The sequence below is a fragment of the Remersonia thermophila genome, chromosome 5 (genome assembly GCF_042764415.1).
Source record: "Remersonia thermophila strain ATCC 22073 chromosome 5, whole genome shotgun sequence".
Lineage (NCBI taxonomy): Eukaryota > Fungi > Ascomycota > Sordariomycetes > Sordariales > Chaetomiaceae > Remersonia > Remersonia thermophila.
The window spans coordinates 339,395-359,378 of NC_092221.1; the positions used below are offsets into that span (position 1 = coordinate 339,395).

Below are 19,984 nucleotides of genomic sequence, written 5' to 3' on the forward strand. Positions count from 1 at the left end.
TTGGACTTGGCTTCCCGATGGGCAAGGGGTGCCCCTTCCTTTCCTCACTTAGGCTCAGTTTGTGCAGTTGTGTTGCGTGTGGGTTCGAAGGAAAGAGGAAACGTTGTGAACCCCACTACGGCCGACCGTGCGCTGAGCGCTACAGATTGGGTAAGAGTCTGCCCCCGTCTGCCCCCGTCTGCCCCCGTCTGCCCCCGTCTGCCCCCGTCTGTCCCCGTCTCCCCCCGGTCGCCCTCCCCCGTCAGCCTTGATGGGGCCTGTCGATTGGTCACAGGGACGGCAAGAAAGCAAAGAGCGGTTGCGTCGGATCTGGCCACTGCAGGGAGCAGGTGCCATTCGCGTCTGCGTGCTCCGTACCGTCATGTCTTTCCATCTGCCATTCTGTCGGCTGTGGAACCAGGCAATCTTGCATCCTACGTGCACCCCCCTCCCCCCACCCCCCACTTGTCTCCCGTCACTCGGCATGCCTCGACGCTCGACGCTCGATGCTCGATGCTCGACGCTCCCGCACATTGGTTTGTTGGCGACGCCCGCGCGGGCGGCAAACGGGCGGCCGCCCGCCCTCGAGGCGAGAGATCCCGACGTCGGCACTACGATAGGCACTGAGGGTGGGAATGCAACGCCGCCCGACTTGGGTTGCAGGTGGAACATGGACGCAACCGCCGCCGAAAGCCACAGGGGGGGGAGGGGGCTACCCTGTTCAATGTTTTTGTTTACTTGGACGGAGGAACCAGTTCGGTTAGCAGAGTAGCTGGTGTGCTATACTATAGTACATGGCTCGGGCGGGCAGCCTCAACATGCTCTACCAAGTCCATTCCTACACTGCTGACCTACATAGGTACATAGGTAGGTATGTACACTAGTGTATGTATATACTTTGCTGAGGTACCCTTTTTTTTTTTCCCAGGTTCCCATCCGTCGCATGGGCCGCGGGAAGAGGAGGGGGGGGGAACCTGCGCGTCGAGAATGCAACGCGGCCTGTTCATTCACGTCCCATGCTTCCGCTGCTTCCCCTGTCCCCTGTCCCTTGCAGCGTTCCAGGGAGCCAGCTCCCAGTGCCGCGGGCCAATCAGAAAGCCTTCCCTGACGCTTGACCATATTCGAACGAGGGTCCCCTGCCGGGAACCAACCAGAGGCCGTCCGGGATCCAGGGTCCAGGGTCGGCAGGCTGGAGGAGGACCAGCGGCCAAACCTGGGGGATTCCGACCAGTCGGGTTGGCCTTGCAGCCCTGTTGAGCTTCTGGTTTGCTTTTTTCCTCATGGCCCTGCCCGCTGCTCTGTCTGGTTGGAGGGCTGAATAGGATCACCTGACGAATGGAGAACAAACAATGCAGAGAGAGAGAGGGAAGAGGAAGAAGGGGGGGAAAAGACAGTGTACTGTGTACTGCGTATAGTAGTACATAGTAGCAGTATGTACTCAGCAGGTGTTGTTGGCCTTTGCCGGCATCATCCCTGGCGGTGCTGAGCTGAGACATTGATGATGGCTCTGGCAGCAGCACGATGGAATCAGCTGCTACTAATTAACGTTAGTAGCCCACCAGCACCGGGTGCAGCTCGCTGCACCCTTCAATCAATTTCGCTGGGCCTGCCCGGCTCCACTCGGGCTGGCGCCCAGAAAACCGTCGACCGGCGAAACACGCTTCCCAACCGGGAATCCCAGCGGCCATCATTTCCGGGTTCTCGGCTCGCTTCGCTGACGGCCACAAGACGCATGGCCGCATCCTTGCCCTCGGAAGAGCGCATGGGGTGCGTGGCCTGGTGTTGTCGGTCCTCGAACCCGCAAACCCCCGTCCCGTCCGTGTCCGTGTCGGCGCCCGGCTTGTCGGAGCTTCGGAAACCTAGCAGCATGTACTGCGTACTGCATACATACCGCGAGAATGCGCTCTTGTTTCATCTGCATGACATCACCGACACACACGCCAGACGGTGGCTGAGGGAAGCTGAAGCACGCAGGCGGAGCCGGCGGAGCCGCCGAAGAGGGCGAAACGGCCCAAACGGCCCAACGGCCACGAAAATGCGGAACGCAGGGGACACACATAGAACAGTTTCACACACATACTACGAGGTAACTACCAAGTAGCACTGCGTACACACACACACTCTCTCTCTCTCTCCTCACTCACACACGCAGGGCGTGCCGCGTCATGCAAGCGCCGCGTGACTTGAAGCAGCTAAAGTGTTACAAAGGTCCTACGTTTCGTTCCGCACAGCCCGTCTTCTCCCTCGGAAACGGGGCACGTTCCTGGGCCGGGCATGATTGGCAGCCTCCAGGAGAAGGGCGACGCCGACGCCGACGCCACCCCCATTCCCCCGCAGGCACGTACATGCCGCGTACTACTATAGTACTATAGTACATCCCTTTGCTGTCTCGGTTGCTCCAATGTGCGTGCATAGGGGGAGGGACCCTCCCTCGACGGTGATTTGGCGTGGCTCGTCGGTCCCGCACCGATCTACGATGCGCATCTACGACATGCGGCGGTAGTTGAGCGGGCTGCAGGCTGCACTCCGCCCTCAGCGGTTGCCCCTGGCTGTCGTTTGAAGAATCCCCAAGGCCAAGGGGGAGAACGGAGAACGAGCCAAGGGAAGCTTGGAAATATACCTCGGCAGAAACGCCAGACGCTGCAACGTAATCATCTGCTTGGTAGACTTCCCGATCCTGTCTCCTCCCAGGATACCAAAGCACGGCCTCGCATCCAAGCCGCTCCCGAGGGAGGTGGCAAGCCAGGTATTCCGTTGTAAGAAGAGCGCAGATCCAACCGGGAACGCTCGCCAAGGGGGAGCCGGGCAGCCTGGGAAATCAACAGCGTACCATACTAGTTACAATAATAGTACATGACATAGGGGCATGATGATTCGTTACAAAACTTGGTGACACAACCCGACCGAGGTCCTCCTTCGCCACCAACATCAGCGCCTCCCGTTGACCTTGCCGTCACCGCTCAAGTACCTCGACAGCCAGCTCACCTGCCTCGCCGTGCGGCCCTCGCAGCGGCGGCACGCGTTGCGAACCATCTCGAGCGCCGCCATGCCCTCCGTCATGCCGTTGCTGCGAGACGACGCCAGCCCCGCCGCCGCCGCCGCCGCGAGCCCCGTCCAGCTCAGCCGCCGGCCGTCCTCTCCCCGCGGGCTGCTGCTGCTGCTGCTGCTGCTGCTGCTGCAAGCGCCGCCGTCGCTCTTCCTCGCCTGCGACGCCGCGTGGTAGCTGCCGATGGCCGCGATCTCGCGCTTCTCGGCGCAGCCCCGGTCCACGGCCATGACGACGTCGAGGGCGCCGCCGCCGCCGCAGCTGCATCGGCCGCGGGCCATCCCGTCGGCCGCCCTCTGGCCCGGGAAGAGGGCGGCGAGGTAGTCTTCCATCACGAGGCCCTGGCCGCGAGACAGGTTGGCGTTGCTGCCGGTGGCCCGGCAGCCGGCTTGCGACGAGCAAGCGGCGCACCGGGCGTCGTTGTCATCGTTGACGTTGTCGTCGTTGACGTTGTCGTCGTCGTCGTCGTTGACGACGAACACGCCGCCGCAGAACCGACCCTCCAGATCCTGCCGCACGCTCTGCAGCACGCCCATCTGCGCGAACGGGTCGCCGGACAGCGCAAAGTGCTCCAGGTGGACGTCGCGGGAGTCGCCGCCGCCGCCGCCGTCGTCGTCGTCGTCCTCCTCCTCCTCCTCCCGGCCCTCGTCCCCGCGGCGGTTCGCGTCCTCCCGGATCATCGTCGCATCCCGGGGCGGGACGACAAACTCGCACGCCGCCGCGCCAAACGTGTACACCTCGAGCTTGCCGAGCTTGTCGCGAGCCAGGTCGGCGCAGAGCTGGGACACGGCCTGGGCGGCGGCCACGGCCCCGTCGTTGTGGCAGAGCACGACGCAGCGGCGGATGCCGTCGTCGAGGAGGGCGCCACGCATCTGGAGGTAGAGGTTGCGCCGGGCCCGCGCGCCGGGGGCGAGCATGCCGAGCCCGCAGCGCTGGAGGCAGCAGGCGAGGACGTCGAGCGGCATGCCGTAGGTGCGTTGGCAGACGCACAGGATCCGGCGGTGGAAGAGGCGCGACAGCGCCGGAAGGGTGCGGGCGTGGCAGTGGCGGGAGCTAGAGGGGTCGGTCGTTGCGCGTCCTGTTAGCCATCCTGACGGAGGTCCGCGTAGAAAACACTTCTCGCTCTCTCTGGAAAAAAAGAAAAAAAAAAAAAGTAAAAAAGGCTCACCTCATGGCCATCCCGCCGACAAACATCCACTTCTCCCCCATCTCCATCTCCCTCCCCATCCCCTCGCAGCACGAGCACCACACCATCGGCTCCCGTCCGTTCACCATCCAGCACATCCCCATCACCAACATCCCGCAAACCCCTACGCACGCCGCAAACGCCCCGCCCGGTAAGACAAGCCACAGCGGCACCGCCGCGAGCAGCATGCAGGCCTCGAGGCAAGCGAGCATGACACGCACGGTCATGTCGCCCATCTCGGCCCACGACGGCCTCCTCGTCGTCGTCGTGGTCGTCATCATCATCATCATCATCATGCCCCGCATCCTCATCGCCATGTCCCACGCCAACTTTGCCGCGAGCCGGAGAGCCCGCGCCGCCTCCTCCCGCGCGGCCGTCATCCCCATCGGCCTCTGCGACCGCGGGGTCGTGCCGCACGCCCCGTCGCGGAGCGGGGGGACGTACGTGACCCGCGGCTGGAGGCCTTTGGCGGGCACGCGGGGCGTTGGCGTCGGGGACGGGGATGGCATCCTCTTGGAGGAGGTGTCGCCGTTGATGCGGTGCTGAGGGTGATGGTGGCGGCGGTGGTGTTGAGGGTGGTGGTGGTGGTGGTGGTGGTGGTGGTGGTGGTGGTGGCTGCTGGTTGTTGTTTGGAGAGGAGGGGAAGGGGTGCGGAGGCGTGGCATGGCGGGTCTCGCGCTCTCCGCGTTGTCCTCGACGGGGGGAGGTGGAAGAGGAGGGGTCGTGGGCGCCGGCTGGGCGGGTGGCTGGCCGGCGAAGGCGGTGTGGAAGAGGTAAATGTCGTGCGGAATCGGAATCGCGACGGCGTGTGGTGTCGGGCGGTACGTGTGCCGGGTGATGCTGGCGATAGGGCAACGGTTCGCGCGGGATGCAGTCCAGCCGCCAGGACGGGACATGTTCTCGCTATTTATGGCTGGTCAAAGATACGCGTCGACGCGTCTTGGGGAGAGTATCCTTCCACGATATCTCATTCCGTTGGCTCGGTGCCGCGTGCCGGAGGGATCCCTGGGAAGTCTCACGATCCGACGGCAGGAATCCGACCCACGAAGGCCCCAGGGAGCGGGAACCCGAGGTTGCTGAAGCGTGTTGGAATGCGAAGAGCGAGAGGCTAGGCTGATGGGAGCTGCTGTTGAAGCTCCGATCGGGTCGGCATCTCCCTGGGCGCCAGTCCCACCCCCCGGGTGCTCTCAGCAAGGAGAGACACGGAGCACATGGGCCTGCTGGCTCAGGGATGCAAAAGCTCGTTTCACAGACAACTTCCTACCTGGCAATCCAGGGCTCGTGAACAGCGCATGGGGAAGGCCCTGGCAAACAACAGGATGCCAGCTCAAGTTGCACGGTGCGCCTGGGCGGGTGACGAGCCAGCTTTGCCATGGACAATGGACAACACGTGGAATCAGACCTTCTTCGGCTTGTAACAGAGAGCGTTCTTGGGTACCGCAACTAGGGATGTCGTCAAGTTCGGGTTGGGAAGAAGAGCACGGTTCGCCGTCCATGTTGTTCCGCAGCATGATCCTCCCATGCCGCCCACCTTCTTCCCGCCGGGATGGATGCCGGATCCTGGTCAAACTTGAGCTCTCTTTCTTATGAGCAAACCGTCTCCAACATGGCAGACACCCGGGTGATAGATATGAACGTTACGCTGTCTGTGGGGTGGTGTCTAAGCCAGGGGGTGCATCGCATCGTATGGGTGGATGAGGGTCACGGTTCGAGACATGGTAATGAAGGAGGTATCCTATACTTCAGATCCCCGAGGCGACAAGCGGTTGAGAGAAGACTGCCGTGAGAGTTTCTCTTGCTAGGCTGCCGCTGTGGTTGGGTTCATACTCATGGGTGTTTGCTAGCACAGCACAACTCATCACCACGGTGGCCATGCTGGCGGATCTGTGTTGTCGAGATGGACAACGTTGAGAAGGCTCGAGCAAACCGCCTATATCAAGCTTCTCTTCACGCCTGCGAGCCACCATCGCCTTTGACCTGCTCCCTCCCGCTTCCTCGCGTTTGCTATGCAGGTCGGGCTCTCCCAGCAGCACCATCGCCGCGATTTGGCAAGCCGCTCCTGCATGCGTTTGTACCGGAACCCCATGTGTTGGCCGCCCAGAGCCCCCATGCACGACATATCTTCAGATCTCTCGCGGAGCATCGGCATGCAGGTGGAGCTCCGCGACATCGTCGAGACCGCCGTGGGGTTGCACCGGTATCCGGCGTTCCGCGACCGCCCGCCCTTGGTCGAGGCGGCTTTCGATGTTATCGAGCGCGGTAGGCCCGTCGGTTCGCTGCCAGGAACTACGACGCTGACGAAGAGGCAGGCATCCGCTGCAAGTTCCAGCTCGAGCAAGGCCAGGTGACCAAGCGCGCCGCCAAGGAAGAGCTCAAGACGTGCCGATCATCGCTCACGAACCTCATGAGCCAGCTGTCGGTCTTCCTGGACGGCCCGGACAAGGAGGAGGTGCTGGAAGAGAGGCTGAGGATCTGGGTGCGGATTTGAGAAACGCTCCCGGGTGGTGAGCCGTGCTGTCGCTCGGAGGCCTTGCGTGCAGCATGGGCTGCTTCCAGGGAGGAGGGTTGTCAAGGATCGTTGTTTGTTCTTGGATGGGCCATCCGATGATTTCCAGCTCGGGGTTTGTTGCTCGAGTTTGCCGTGGTATGAACTAGAACAAAGCCAACGGAGGGAGGCCCAAACAAGGCGACCCAGCCGGCCTCCCTGCCATGAGGTCCCTGCTTTCGGGGCGAGCATCCATCGTCAGAATCCAAGTGCCATCTTGTTCCGAGAGCTCTTTCAGCGCGTCCTGCAACCCGAAAGCCCACCGCTTCCAACATCCTCCATCAGGGCCACGTCGTGGTGGCGGCCGCCACGCTCCATCAACGCCCATCCCGAGGCGTTATTGGACGATGACGTTGTATTCGAGATGCGACTAACGTTGCCTCTCTTGTGGGAGCGGACGTTGGAAGCTTCTGCTCTATAAAGCCTGGCACGGGTCCGCGAAACGCCTGAAAATGGCTCCCAGCAGGTTGATATCTTCGTTGTTCCTGCATATATATCAAGCCTTGAAACGGACAGTGTTTGTCATCACGCAAGAATCTCCCCAAGACTTGCTATACGGCTCACCATGCCTTCTCGGTACTCCCGCGCACCTCGGCGTTCGTTCTCGGGAATGGCCATTATGCTCCGGCCTTCCGAGGAGCTCGGCTCCCTGGTGAGCCTGCCGGGCGATGTCGTCCATTCCCGGAGGACCATCACCATCACCGTGGACATCCACTCCGTCGAGACCCGCGCTGCCTCGGCACACGCCTCCGCCGCCAGGGATCGCGGGGATGACGCTCTCGCCTCTTCATCCCTTCCCGTCCCTCCCCTGCCTCCTTCACGAGCGCTGCCGCCGATTCCCGAGGGCAGATCTCACGCTCCCACCGAAGTCTCCCGGGCTCCGACGCAAGCATCGCAGGCTCTCACCCAAGCCGCGTTACGCGCCCACGACCGAGCGGCCTCGCAAGCCCCGCCTCCAGCGTCGCGAGCCTCGTCTGCCCAAGCCCACCGGGACCCTGCGCAGGCCTCCAGGCCTCCTAGCTACGCGTCTCGCGCTCCCAGCCACGCGTCCAGGGCACCTACCTACGCGTCTCGCGCTCCCAGCCAAACGTTCGGCGCTCCCGCCCCCGCCGCATCCCACGCTCCTAGCCAAGCGTCGCGCGCTTCCACCGCCCGAGCCTCCCGCGTCCTTGTCACCGAGATATCCCCCGCGGACTCGGTCTCCCAGTGCGCCGGGGGCGGCAGCAGGGTGAGCCACGTCTCTACGCAACGCGGCAGCCGGTCGAAGCACGCCCATCGTAGGCGCTGAGCCGACCGGCCGCAGCGGCCAGCCTTCGCCACTGGCAGGAAGAGAGAAAGAGATCCGTTAGGCGGTGCTTAGTTTTCCAATTGTCTTTGTTGCGGTGGCTTCAGCATTGCTTTTCTCACCTGTCCGATGTACTCGCCTCCATAGGCAAGGAAAGGAGGTATTACCTTGGGAGGTTGAAGCGGGAAGCTCAGGGGGGGTTGAGAAAAAAGGTTGGCAATGGTCAAGAGGTGGAGAGAGAGAGAGAGAGAGAGAAAAGCAGCCCCTGAGCCCCCCAACCAAACGTCTTCTTTATAGTTGCCATTCCTTACAGCGCGAGAGTGACCGATCAACAAATGCAATTTCCCTTGATAACTACCAAAGCAACCGTTTTTCCATGTTGCGTCCACAGATGTTCCCATCTACGCACTCTGAATTTCCCCTCTTCCCCCCCTATCCTCCATCCAGCCTAGCCATACCTAAGGAGGTGGTTAATAATAGTCAAACAAAAAAAACACTTGGTATGCCCATCCCCCTCCGGACCGAAAATATCCTATACCCTACCCCTCATCCCCCCCTTTTTCTTTTTTGTTCTCGTACCAACACATAGCGAAACCGCCTTTTATATATATATATATCTCTATACACAGGCAAAAAAAAAAAACCATTCCACAACCAACGCCTCGCCGGCCGTGTTCCCTTGGGCAGAAAGAAGCCAGGTCTAGCCGAGCGTTAATGCTCCCTCACAAACACGCCGGCCATGCCCATGCCCGTGCCGATGCACATGCTCACGACGCCGACCTCGCCGCCGGTCCTCCCGAGGCCGTGCATGAGGGTCGCGACCAGCCGGGCGCCGGTGGCGCCGAGCGGGTGGCCCAGGGCGATGGCGCCGCCGTCCGGGTTCACCTTGCCCTCCTCCCAGGCCTTCTCGAGGCCGAGCTCGCGCACGCAGTGGACGGCCTGGCTGGCGAACGCCTCGTTGATCTCCCAGCGCTGGACGTCGGCCGTCTCGAGCCCCAGCTGGCCGAGCACCTTGGGGATGGCCAGGGCCGGGCCGATGCCCATCTCGTCGGGCCGGCAGCCGACGACGCCGGCGGCGACGAACTTGCCGAGGACGGAGCCCGCGAGGCCGAGCCGCGTCGCGGTGCTGCGGCGCATGAGCAGCGTCGCGGCGGCGCCGTCGCTGATCTGCGACGAGTTGCCGGCCGTGCTGGCGCCCGTCGGCGAGAAGGCGGGCTTGAGCTTGGCGAGCTTGTCGAGCGTGGTGCCCGGGCGGATGCCGTCGTCCTGCGTGACCGTGATGGTGGCGGGCTCCGGGTGGGGGTTCTCGTCGGTCGCCTTGGGCACGAAGCGCGTCGTGACGGGCACGATCTCGGCGTCGAAGTGGCCGGCCTCGCGGGCGGCGGCGGCGCGGCGCTGCGACTCGGCGGCGAACTGGTCCTGCGCCTCGCGCGAGATGCCGTAGCGCGCGGCCACGTTCTCGCTCGTGTCGCCCATGGGCATGATGCAGTCGCGCGCGTCCTGGACGGGCGAGTCCTTGAGGGCCGGCCACACGTCGACGGGGATGGCGCGCGAGCCGTAGTTGCGCGTCATGCTCTCCATGCCCGCGCCGATGCCGACGTCGATCATGTCGGCGCGGATCTGGTTGGCCACGGCGGCGATGGCCTGCAGCGACGACGCGCACGCGCGGTTGGTGGTGTACAGCGACGTCGTGACGGGGAAGCCGACGTGGTTCATGGCCATGCGGGCCGCCTTGGACCCGCCGAGCTCGCTGAGCACGACGCCGACGGCGACGTCGTCGATGGCGGCGGGGTCCAGCTGGGGGTTGCGGTCGAGCGTCGCGCGGAGGACCACCGACAGGAGCTCCTCCGGGTAGGCGTCCTTGAGCTGGCCGCGGTACGACATGCAGATGGGCGTGCGCACCGACGACACGACCACCACGTCGCTGGGGGCTTTGGCCAGCACGGCCCTGATGCCGCGGGGAAGGGCGCTCATGGTGTGGCTGGCGGGTGTGGGTGTGTCTCTGTATGTGTTGGCCTCTTTCGGGGCGGGAGGCGAGTGTAAGCGAAAGGTTATTATCGACAGAAACGCCGACAGGGAGAAAGATGCTTCCGTCAACAAGCAGGAGAGCAGGTCAAGATGCCGGACGGTTCGGCGGCGGCGGCGGCGGCAGCAGTATCAGCAGCAGCAGCAGCAGCTACAACAACAACAGCAAGATCAACAACAGCCGATCAAGCCAAGCCCGCAATGATACAAGGCCCGGGGTTTTTGGGCGGGGGTATCAAGAGAGAGAGAGAGAGAGAGAGAGAGAGAGAGAGAGAGAGAGAGAGAGAACGAAACACACACAGGACCAAGGAACAAAACAAAACAAACCAAAAGAAAAACCCCCAAGACAGAAGCAGCAGAGAATAAAACCCTTTTAAACACACCCACGAGGTTCTCCGACGCCTCGACTCGGGTTAACTCGCGGCCGCGACGGGAGGTGGAGATGGGGAACCGCTCTGCGCCCTTCCGGCCGTCGGCAGCGGGGGCGGGGGAAAAATGCCAGGGCCGGGAATGTCTTTCGGCAGCGCAAGCTCCCCCACCTTTGGAGGGGAGGGAGGGGAGGGGAACAGGGCCCGGCCCGGTAGAGAGAGCCAAGTGTTGGCTCTTGGCGGTGGGCAACGGGCCCCGAGAGACGGGGTACATTTTCCACCATGCCTGGGGTGCGCTACATGGGGTAATTATACTATATACTCCGTAGCAAGAGTTCGGAATCCGGAGTGTTTGTGGGGGAGGGGAGGGGGGAGGGAAAACCGAAAACACCCCTTTTGTCGTTGGGTCGGCGGGGATATCACGGATTCCTTCAGCGTTGAATCAACCAAGGCCGTAGTAGGTACCTATTGGGGACCTTTTCCTAGTTTTCTACGAGTTGTCTAGAAGCTAACAAAAGCACCCACCGATCCAACTTTGGTGTTGCTCTTCCAGATATCCTTTCCCATGCCATCCCATGCCATCCATGGAGAACGCCGGGTAACCTTCCATTCTCCTTCGTTTCATGATCCCGAGTCCCTCCCCCCTGACATCCATCCAATCTTGAACCGGTCGATCTTCTTTACCCAGCATACCCTGCCTAGAGTTCCAAAGCCAGCGAAACCAACAAACACCAAGAAAAAAAAAACCCCACCAAGCACAGTTCCCGCCGTGAACCGCCGTTGGTCCATTGTGATGGCCTACCCAAGCAACCACCCTCTTGATGCGTCCATGCTCCACGCTCTCCCCTCCCACCCTCTTGGGTCCTAGATCTAGCACTCCCTCCCGTAGCGTATCCCGAGCCCGACCCTCGCCGGCTCTCTCAACCCTCCCACCTCGCGCAGCTTTTTGGTCGGGCTCGCCACGGGGTCGTGGACGTAGCCGTCGGCCAGCTCCGCGCCGTTCAGCTTGCGCTTGGCCCCCTGAGACGACAAGCCGCTCTTGTTCACGCCGCCAAACAGCTTGGCCTGCAGCTTGGCGCTCCGGTCGGCCGCCGCCGGGGTGCCGTCGCGCGAGCCGCCGGCCACCGACGCCGCCACCTCGAAGCTCTCGCGCGGATCCCGGCGGAGCATCTCGGACGCGGCCTGGCTGGCCTGGCTCTCGTACACCTCCTCTTCGTCGGCGCCCCCGCCTGTCCGGTGCGACGCGGATCCGGAGCCGGAGCCGGAGCCGCGCGTGGGCTGAGAGGCCCGCGAGGCGATGGACTGCAGCGCTTGGCGGGCGAGCTCCTGGTTGTCCTCGGCCGAGATGGTGCTCTCGCGGCTCTTGCGTCGCTGATGGTGACGCTCGACCGGCGTGGTCGGGGTGTCGGGCAGGAAGCGGGGGTTGCGGTGGGGAGGCTCGGTGTGGGGGACGAGGTCGATGCCCGGGAGGAGCCCGCGGCCGTTGCCTGTGCGCACCTGCGGCGTGCTGGGAAGCGAAGACATGGACTGCACGTTGCGCGTGTGCCTCGACGACGACGAAGACGACGACGGGCGGACGGCGGACCGGCTGGTGAGCAAGGGGGTCGAAGGAGCGCTGTTGTTGTCCTGGCTGAGGGCTTGGAGAAGGACGGCGAAACCTTCCTGGTGGTGGTGCTGGTGGTGCTGGTGGTGAGGCGGGGGGTGGGGGTGGGGGTGGAGATGGGCATGGTCGCGCTGGCCGTCCCGATGCGACCTCGGGGTCTGCCGCGGCGTGGAGCGGTGCTGCTGGGGGCTGCCGGCCTGCTGCTTGGGCGTGACGGCCCCGTGGAACATGCCGCCCGGGCTGCAGAGGATGCGGAAGTGGTCGCGGTTCTCGCGGATGCGGTTGAGCAGCATCTCGCGCTCGTCCATCAGGTTGGCGATCTCGTCCTCCTTGAGCTGTATCACCTTTTTGGCGGCCTTGACCTTCTTGTGCAAGGCCTCGTTCTCTTCGAGCAGCTGCTCGTGCAGGACCTTGAGCTGCAGGTACTTGGCGTAGGCCGTCTCGGCGGCCGCCGTGATGTCGCGGCGGGCCTGGCGGGCGCACTCGGCCTGCTGCAGGGCCTGCACCTCCTTCCTCGTCATTTCGTGCTCGACGGCGGCGCGCTTCGTGTCCTCCTCGGCGCGGATGCTGAGCATGTTGTACTGGAGCTTGTGGTGGGCCGCCTCCATCTTGAGGCGGGCCTGCTCGACCAGGCTGGCCTGGAGCATGGCCCGCAGCTCTTCGGGCGACGCCTCGGCGATCTGCGCCGGGGTCGGGGCGGCACACTCGACGGGCACGCTCTCCCGCTTGACTTCCGGGCCGGCCGTCGCCGGAGGGGAAAACACGGCCGATCGCTGCGAGCCGGCGTGGGCGGCCGGGACGGCGGGAGCCGGGTCGGCCAAAGGCAGCTGCGACGAGGGGGGCGGGGTAAGCGACGAGGGAACGACCGAGGCCGTGGCGGCGGCGGCGGCGTCGGCGGCGTCGTCGCTGAGGTCCATGTCCATGGCGTCGATGGGGTGCGCCGGCGAGTTGGGCTGCGTGGAGGCCATGCTCGAGCGTGACGAGGGGACGGATTCGTTGTCCAGCGGGGTGGCTGGGTCGGTGGAAACCGAGCTGGGCCGCCTCTCGGCCAAGCCGCCGTGGACGACGGCGTGGTCGACAGGCACAGAGGAGTCTGCAGCCATGTCGAGGCGGAATTCAAGGCAATGGATCAAGGAGATTCCTCGGTCGGTTCGATGGATCTTGTCGCTTCGATGCGACGGAGGGCGATGATGTTGGCAGCGGAATGGGAGGAAGACGAGGGAACCGTGCCGTGTTGTGTTGTCGAGCGGAGGCGCCCGAATGGTGGTAAATGCGACGGCGCCTGTTTGCGATTCGCCCGAGCGATGCGGTGCAATCCCGCCGGAACACGTCACGCCGGCTTCCTGTTGGTCGACCTCCCAAACCCCCGTGCCTCGGGAACAAAAAAAAAAAAAAGAATGGTTGTCCGCGTCGAGCGCTCTTCGCCGGCGACGGTCAAGCCACTGCGACTGTTTGGCGGGTGGTGGTGTTGTGGAATGATGACGGAACAAGGTGGGATGCGGCGGGAATTAGTGTCGCTGTGTTTGGCGTGCGGCGGTGGTGGTCGAGTGGAGATGAACTCCCCCCCCCCCCGGATCCACGTCGGGCGAGTTGAGTCGGGCGTTGGTTGCTTTCAGGTTGGTTGCCCCGTGGACCGGAAAGGAGCCAAGAGAAAAAGGGTTGGCCTGGCCTGAGCGGGAGCGGGCGCCCCAGGCAAAATCCCCGAAAATTGTAGCGGCCTGGGGTGGGTCTGTCATCTCGGGTCATCTCGCCGGCCTTGACCGCCTTCTGGTTCCGGCAATGGCCTCATCGGCCCGCCAAGCTGCCGGACAGCCGCCGACCGGGCCTGGGACCTTCGCTGACGCCGACGCGGGGACGCTATTGAAAAGACATACTCAGTACCTCATCTTGGACGGGCGGTTGAGTCAGAACCTCCATCGTTCCCGGTTCCTGCTCTGTACGCAGTATAGTAATATGCAGCACATAGAACAGGGATACACACCCAAGAATCCATCTTTCTCTCTCTCTCTCTCTCACTCTTTTGCATGGGTGAAGGAGGAGGAGGAGGAGGGTGGTGGTGCCAGGTCCAGGTACTCGTATACATGCTTAGCTCTATGTACCTAGCTGGCCAGCTGTGGCTTAGACCATCGTTGCACCGCGCGGCACCCAGAGACACCAGACGTAAAAGACGGGCCTCTGGTTCCTGGTTCACCACCTGACAACTCCCTTCCCCTTCCCCTCCCCGAGGTGTAGTTAGTTATCCATCATGACTTGACACCCGTGGCGAGTGCCTGCGTCCATCCGCTCTCCACCACCTAGCAAGCGCCCTCAACCCGCTTCGGTCCCCAACCCGCTACATAACGCCGGATGCATGTGCTCTGCGGTATGCGGCTGTACCGTGTTATGCACCTGGCTCAAGACGCAAGACGCAGCCGAGCCGCCCCTCCTCCCTCCCTCCCTTCCTCCCTCCTCCAATTGCTGGCGTTGTGAGTTGGGCTCATAGAACCCGGTGATATATCCACGCCGTACCTAACGTTGATCGCATGGCAACCTGGCGGTGTAAGGTGCACAATTACCTCCGACTATCTCCCTCAACCTTCTCTCCAACAAGAGACCTCCCCCACCTCGTCCTCGTGATCCCTTCCAACATGCCGTGACAAAGACAAGAATACCCTCGGCTTCGTTGGCTTTCCTGCGATTGGGTTCTCTCCTCGTTTTGGTTGTCTCGGGCTCTCTTCCTTGCCACATTGACGGCGCGGCCACGCCCCCCCTTTTCTTTTGGCTTCTGATACCACGCGCATCGGGAATCCGGAGACCGTCCGTTCCGACCTCGTGCACCTTACATACACATCTCTTCCCACGATGAAGGCCGAGCCGAGTCCGGCGTGCACCATGGAGCCTCAGCCGTTGTCGGGCACGCATGAGCCCCTGAGCCCATCCCAGCTCCACGCCCTCTTGGACATCCTGACCCACCACGGCGCCTACGCCGAGTTTGAGAGCTTCAAAGAGCCCGACGCCATCTCCGAGCACGGCCACCCGTTCTCGAGCGGCCTGGAGTCGTCCACTCCGCTGCTGGCCGGCATCACCCGGAGCATCCTCCTGCCGCTCCCGGGCATCCGGGACCTGCCGCCCGGGTTTTGGCAGGTCAGGCTCAAGGGCGTCCTTCAAACGCTCGCCGCCGCGGGCTTGTCGGAATCCTTCGACAAGGCCGCCATGGGCACCCGCAAAACGGTCACCACCGCCCTGTCCTCCATCTACGAAGCCCTGTCGAGAGGCCTGCTCGGCGGCGTCAGGCGCACCGGCGCAAGGAACCTCCACGGCGAGTACGACAGGACCAGCGCCCGGGACCTGGAAAGGGCATGGGAGGATGTGGTCCACGAGATGGTCCACGGGGACCTGGCGCAAGAGCTCTGCGCCTGCTTGGCGGACAAGAAGAGCCCCGAGGAGCATTCTCCCGGCGTTCGGGCCGCGGCGGAGTACATCATTGTCCAGTGAGCGTCTCTCGGGGGGGGGGAGCGCGAAATGGCCGAGGGAATCCAGCCAGCTGACGCTTCGTGCAGCCTTGCCACCCTGATGCACCACGTCATCGTTGTATCGCCCGAGGGTCCGTACCTGCTCAAGCTTCTCGAGAACGTGCACAAGCACATCCCCTATTCCTTGGTGAAGCAGACGCTCCGCGTCAGCAACGCGGCGACCATGATCCACGGCATGACCAACCTGTTCCTGGCAAAGCTGAGCGTCGGCGCCATCTCGAACTGGGTCGGGCTGACGCAGAATGCCGCCGATGGCATGAACTTGCTCCAGAGGTAAGGAAAGCCGCTCGTCTGTAGCGTGTGTGAGTGGGTGGGTGTGTGCGCGTATGTGACTGCATGAGGGTGCTGACGGACCGCTCCCAGGATCATCTGGATTGTCCTGTTCTGGGACGCGCTCGAGTTCCGCAAGTCGGCTGACGCCATCGAAAAGGCCAAAGGCAGCTCGGCTCTGCCGAAAGAGCACCTCGCTGCCATCAGCGACTTTGTGAACCTGCCAAAGCCAGAGCGCGACGAGCTGAGGAGGCGCAGCGTCCAAGCCGGGAGATCCATCGTCGTGTCGATCCTGGAGCGCGCCGACCCTGCTTTGCCGGCAACCACCCTGTCGCCGATGCAACACGCGCGATGCCAGGAATACCTTGCCGCCTTGCTCGCGATACGGGACCGAGACGAAATCATCAAGGCGCTGTGCCGGCAAACCCCCGACCTCTTCACGCAAGGCATGCGAGAGCTGATCGCCAGCTTCGAGCCCATGATCCGGACGGTCCATCAGCACGTCGACCTGCGAGAGCATGTCTCGGCCGTCCAAGGGTTCGTTTCCGACTTCATCAGCGTCAGCCGGGGCGACAAACGCTTCTTGGAACCCCACGCCGGCAGCACGACGGGCTCGCCCGACCCCCCTGCCCCTCCCTCCGTCGAAGACTACGTGCTCCTTCTCCAAACCAACCGCCATCTCCTCTACGTCTACCTCCACCAGCTCGCCAGCCAATGTCCCGAGGTGCGGGACATGTTCCTGGCCTGGGCCCAGACGACCCTCCAGCTGTTCCGGCAGCCGCCCCAGCCGGCGGCCCCGGCGACCGCGACGACCGCGACGACCGGATCGGGCCCTCGCGATCCCCACCAACGCCCCGGGGCCGCCGGGAAGATGACCGGCCCCCTCCAAGCCCTCTTCGCCTCCCTGCCCGCTGCCACCCAGACCCGCCTCCTCCCCATCCTCGACGCCCACGCCGCCTACCTCTCCCGCCTCGAAGACCTCTCGCGCAGCCGCATGCAGCACGTCCTCGACAACCTCCCCGCCCCGGCCCGCCGCCGGCGTCGCCCAACCGCCGCGCCTGCTCAACGCCACCGCCCCCGCCACCGCTCGGATCGTCGCCGTCCTCGTCGCCGCCAGCCCCTGCTTCCTCCCTCTCCCCGTCTTCCTTCTTCTTCCTCTCCGGCTGGACCACCCCGCGTTCCCGCTTCCGCTCGCTCTCGCCAAGCCCGTCCCCCGCAGGGGCCGAGGCAGCACCAGCCACGCTACCACCCACCACCACCACCACCACCACCACTACCACCACCACCACCAGGAGCAGCATCAACCCGTCCCAGTCCGGCCCAGGCATCTACCTCGCCAAGTGGCAACACCTCCTCGACGCGACGCTCATCACCCCCGCCACCCCCTCCGGGCCGTTGCGCAGCGGCAAGGACGTATGGGGGGCGCAGGTCCAGGGAAAGACCGGGACCGGCGCGGGGGCCGGCGAAGGGCGCTGGGGCGAAGCGGCCCGGCGGGAGCGGGCGGAAGAAGAGGCCGAGAGGGGGGTCGCGGGCGCGGTGGATGCGAGGGAGGTGGTGGAGGCGCTTGGGAAGGGGTTTCAGCGGGTGGTGGCGGCGGGCCTTGCGAAGGGGTCGTGGGTGGTGAAGGGGTGACCAAGAGTTGGGCAAGGAAGAGAGCAGAGAGGACGGAAATAGACAATGGACCTACGCGATAGGGTATGGTTCTTTTTTCTTTTTTTTTTTTCCTTTCTTTTGTCGTGTGACACGGGCTGTTCTCGCCTACCAAATCGGCAACTGGAACGATGCGAATCTTGTAACGAGCTCTTCCATCGACTGGATATCTATCACACACTACAAGGCTGTTTCCGTGCCACCCAAGACGTATACGCCTCGTTTTTGTTGGCCGAGTCGAGGTGTTTTTGTTTAGAAGTCATCGCCAAAAGCAACACACACATCAACAAAAGGCACCCAGTATCGTTTCAATCATTCCATGAACAAACTACCGTATTCCCATTGCAGACCGGCGAAACCCTGAACAAACTAAACTCACTTCCCGTCGCGCCCCATCGCCTCTGAAATCATGAAGCCCATCGTAAAACAAAGTCATTCCCCATCCTGTCTAACATTCCGCAACCGACACCCCGAGGTATTCTTCCGGACCCAGCCGCAACCCGCCGCATCTCCCCTCCGTGGCTCCCACCGCCCTGCTCCTCCGTGCTTCTGTGACGTTGACGATGGACAGCGAGACAGGCGGGGCGCGCCCAAGTACCGGGGCTCAGCGCAATGCCGGTCGTTTGCTTGGCCATGTGGATGAAGCAAAGGGCCGGTGGGGTCGGCCGGTGTATTATGTCATGACTCGTTTATTTGCAGCCGGTGCAGGTGCCTGTTGGTTTGCAGTGTCAGTGTCATGTTGCTTCTTTAGGGAGGTTTCTGGAACCAGCAGAAGGGAGGGGGGAGGGATTGACGAACAGCCAGAGCCGCAGTTGCAGGAGGAGGCCTTGCCGTCGCAGCCGCAGCCAGACATGTTGATGGTTGTTTAAGTTGGGTTGGTGGTGGAGAAAAGTCAAAGATGTGAATGGAACTTGGAAGTTCGCAAGCTTGGTTGGGTTTGCTGATGGTTGTGTGGAATAAGAAGGGGAAAGTCGAGGTGGAATGGAAGAAAGGGAAGCCTTCTTATAGACGATCACAGAGTGGCAACTGCTTTGCTATCTGTCTGTTTCCATCGTGTGCCTGGCCGAGCCCGGTTTAGCTTCCAGGCTCCAGGTTCCATTTTTGCGTGGTTTGTGCCGAATTCTGCTGCTTTCCTTCCTTCCTCCCTCCCTCCATGGGGTGTTCCTTAGTGAGTTTCTTCCGTCCGGCTGGGTCATCGCCTCCATGGATCCGGATCAGCCCGCGGGGCCCTTGGTCCCATGACTTGGGCCCACTCGCCGGGCTGAGCTACGTCAGGCCGGGCTGCACAATCGCCGCACAATCACCGCATGGAATGCAAGCAACTACCTGAAGCGGTGTACGGAATTAGAAAGGACCTGGTGCAAGCATCGGCCTGTTGACGCGTCCTTGTTGGCTGAGTCGTCCTTCGGGGGGGGAACAGAGATCCCAAGCGGCTTCGGTGTGAAGCCGTCTCGCGGGCGAGATCCGGAGTTAGGCCGGCATGATTGGTCGGCGTGGCAAAGCGGATCCCGCGAGGCGCCGTTACGGACCCACTCTGCGAGATTTGTGCGTGAATGCCGGCCATTCGTCGAGGACCCACCTCGGATCCGATGCAGACCATCGTGATGCGGGTACCGTATGACAGCCGCAAGGCCGGGCTGCGGAACGACGCAGCCCCCCGCAGGATGCAAGGCATCCCTCCCCCGGGGAGAGGGGGAGCTGATAGTGCGCACCGAAAGGGGAATCGATTATCAAGCTGTTGTCAGCAAGCCCAATCGCCCAGGCGGAGAGTGGCAAGCCCGAGAGAAGGCGATGACAGATGCATTCCTTGTCGATTCGTCTTTGTCTTGCCTAAAGTCCCCCGAGTCAATCACCAATACCTCTTGGGCGCAAGGGCATTGCGCAGCCCCGTTGTTGATGCTGCTACAGGGCATCAGGCTCTCTTGGGGGGGGGAGTGCAGAATGGTGTCCCTCCAGCTCGATGGACACTAACTAATTACATAGTTAGTAGTTGTCTTCCCTTGGCGCGGTGCCCGGCTCAACCGCGCCGAGCCAAGACATCAAGACATGGCCGCCGAGGTCCTGGAACCCTCACGTCGAGTCTTCGAAGCCAGGGTTGTAGACAAGAGTTGTAGACAACTACCTCCTGTCCGTCAGTGCGTGCTTGCAAATCTTACGATGACAGCAGGACGAACGTGTCCAGTCTCGGCGGCAGGCGGACGCTAAATGAGGTTAAATGGGTTGGTGCGGGCGAGCTTCATCAGACATCGTACGTTGTCAGGGGCTTCTGAAACCGCGTCCGGGCAATGTTTCGTTTCGACGCCTGCCCTCAACGTACCGTTGCAACCGAGGCCGTCAAGCCCGCCGATGGGTATTATAAGAGATGGGCAAGATCGACAACATCTCAATGATTCTGATCTATGTTATTACGCATCGCCCTCAGCGTCCAAGCTGCATTGTATTTTTACGTTGTTTCTTGTTAATTTTTTTTTTAATTTGATTACCCCTGCTGGCAGGTGATTTCCATTCTCAATAA

The 19,984-nt window shown here is 62.7% G+C and overlaps 5 protein-coding genes across 5 annotated transcripts; 1 reads left to right on the plus strand and 4 right to left on the minus strand.

The window, feature by feature from the left end:
- Positions 1-2,907: 2,907 nt before the first annotated feature.
- VTJ83DRAFT_5324 (uncharacterized protein) lies at positions 2,908-3,990 on the minus strand (the record flags this gene model as incomplete). The annotated part of the gene is made up of 1 exon (XM_071011912.1): positions 2,908-3,990. One exon carries the CDS (start codon positions 3,988-3,990, stop codon positions 2,908-2,910), a length of 1,083 nt encoding a protein of 360 aa, XP_070864699.1.
- A 4,762-nt stretch (positions 3,991-8,752) lies between these two features.
- VTJ83DRAFT_5325 (uncharacterized protein) lies at positions 8,753-10,015 on the minus strand (the record flags this gene model as incomplete). The annotated part of the gene is made up of 1 exon (XM_071011913.1): positions 8,753-10,015. One exon carries the CDS (start codon positions 10,013-10,015, stop codon positions 8,753-8,755), a length of 1,263 nt encoding a protein of 420 aa, XP_070864700.1.
- A 1,289-nt stretch (positions 10,016-11,304) lies between these two features.
- Positions 11,305-13,140, minus strand: VTJ83DRAFT_5326 (uncharacterized protein; the record flags this gene model as incomplete). Its single annotated transcript, XM_071011914.1, has 1 exon — positions 11,305-13,140. The coding sequence occupies one exon, from the start codon at positions 13,138-13,140 to the stop codon at positions 11,305-11,307; it is 1,836 nt and encodes a 611-aa protein (XP_070864701.1).
- A 1,738-nt stretch (positions 13,141-14,878) lies between these two features.
- On the plus strand, positions 14,879-17,451 carry VTJ83DRAFT_5327 (uncharacterized protein; the record flags this gene model as incomplete). The annotated part of the gene is made up of 4 exons (XM_071011915.1): positions 14,879-15,507; positions 15,577-15,822; positions 15,913-16,859; positions 16,937-17,451. The coding sequence occupies 4 exons, from the start codon at positions 14,879-14,881 to the stop codon at positions 17,449-17,451; spliced, it is 2,337 nt and encodes a 778-aa protein (XP_070864702.1).
- Positions 17,452-18,142: 691 nt separating this feature from the next.
- VTJ83DRAFT_5328 (uncharacterized protein) lies at positions 18,143-19,033 on the minus strand (the record flags this gene model as incomplete). The annotated part of the gene is made up of 3 exons (XM_071011916.1): positions 18,143-18,181; positions 18,268-18,409; positions 18,999-19,033. 3 exons carry the CDS (start codon positions 19,031-19,033, stop codon positions 18,143-18,145), a joined length of 216 nt encoding a protein of 71 aa, XP_070864703.1.
- Between the last annotated feature and the right edge of the window lie 951 nt (positions 19,034-19,984).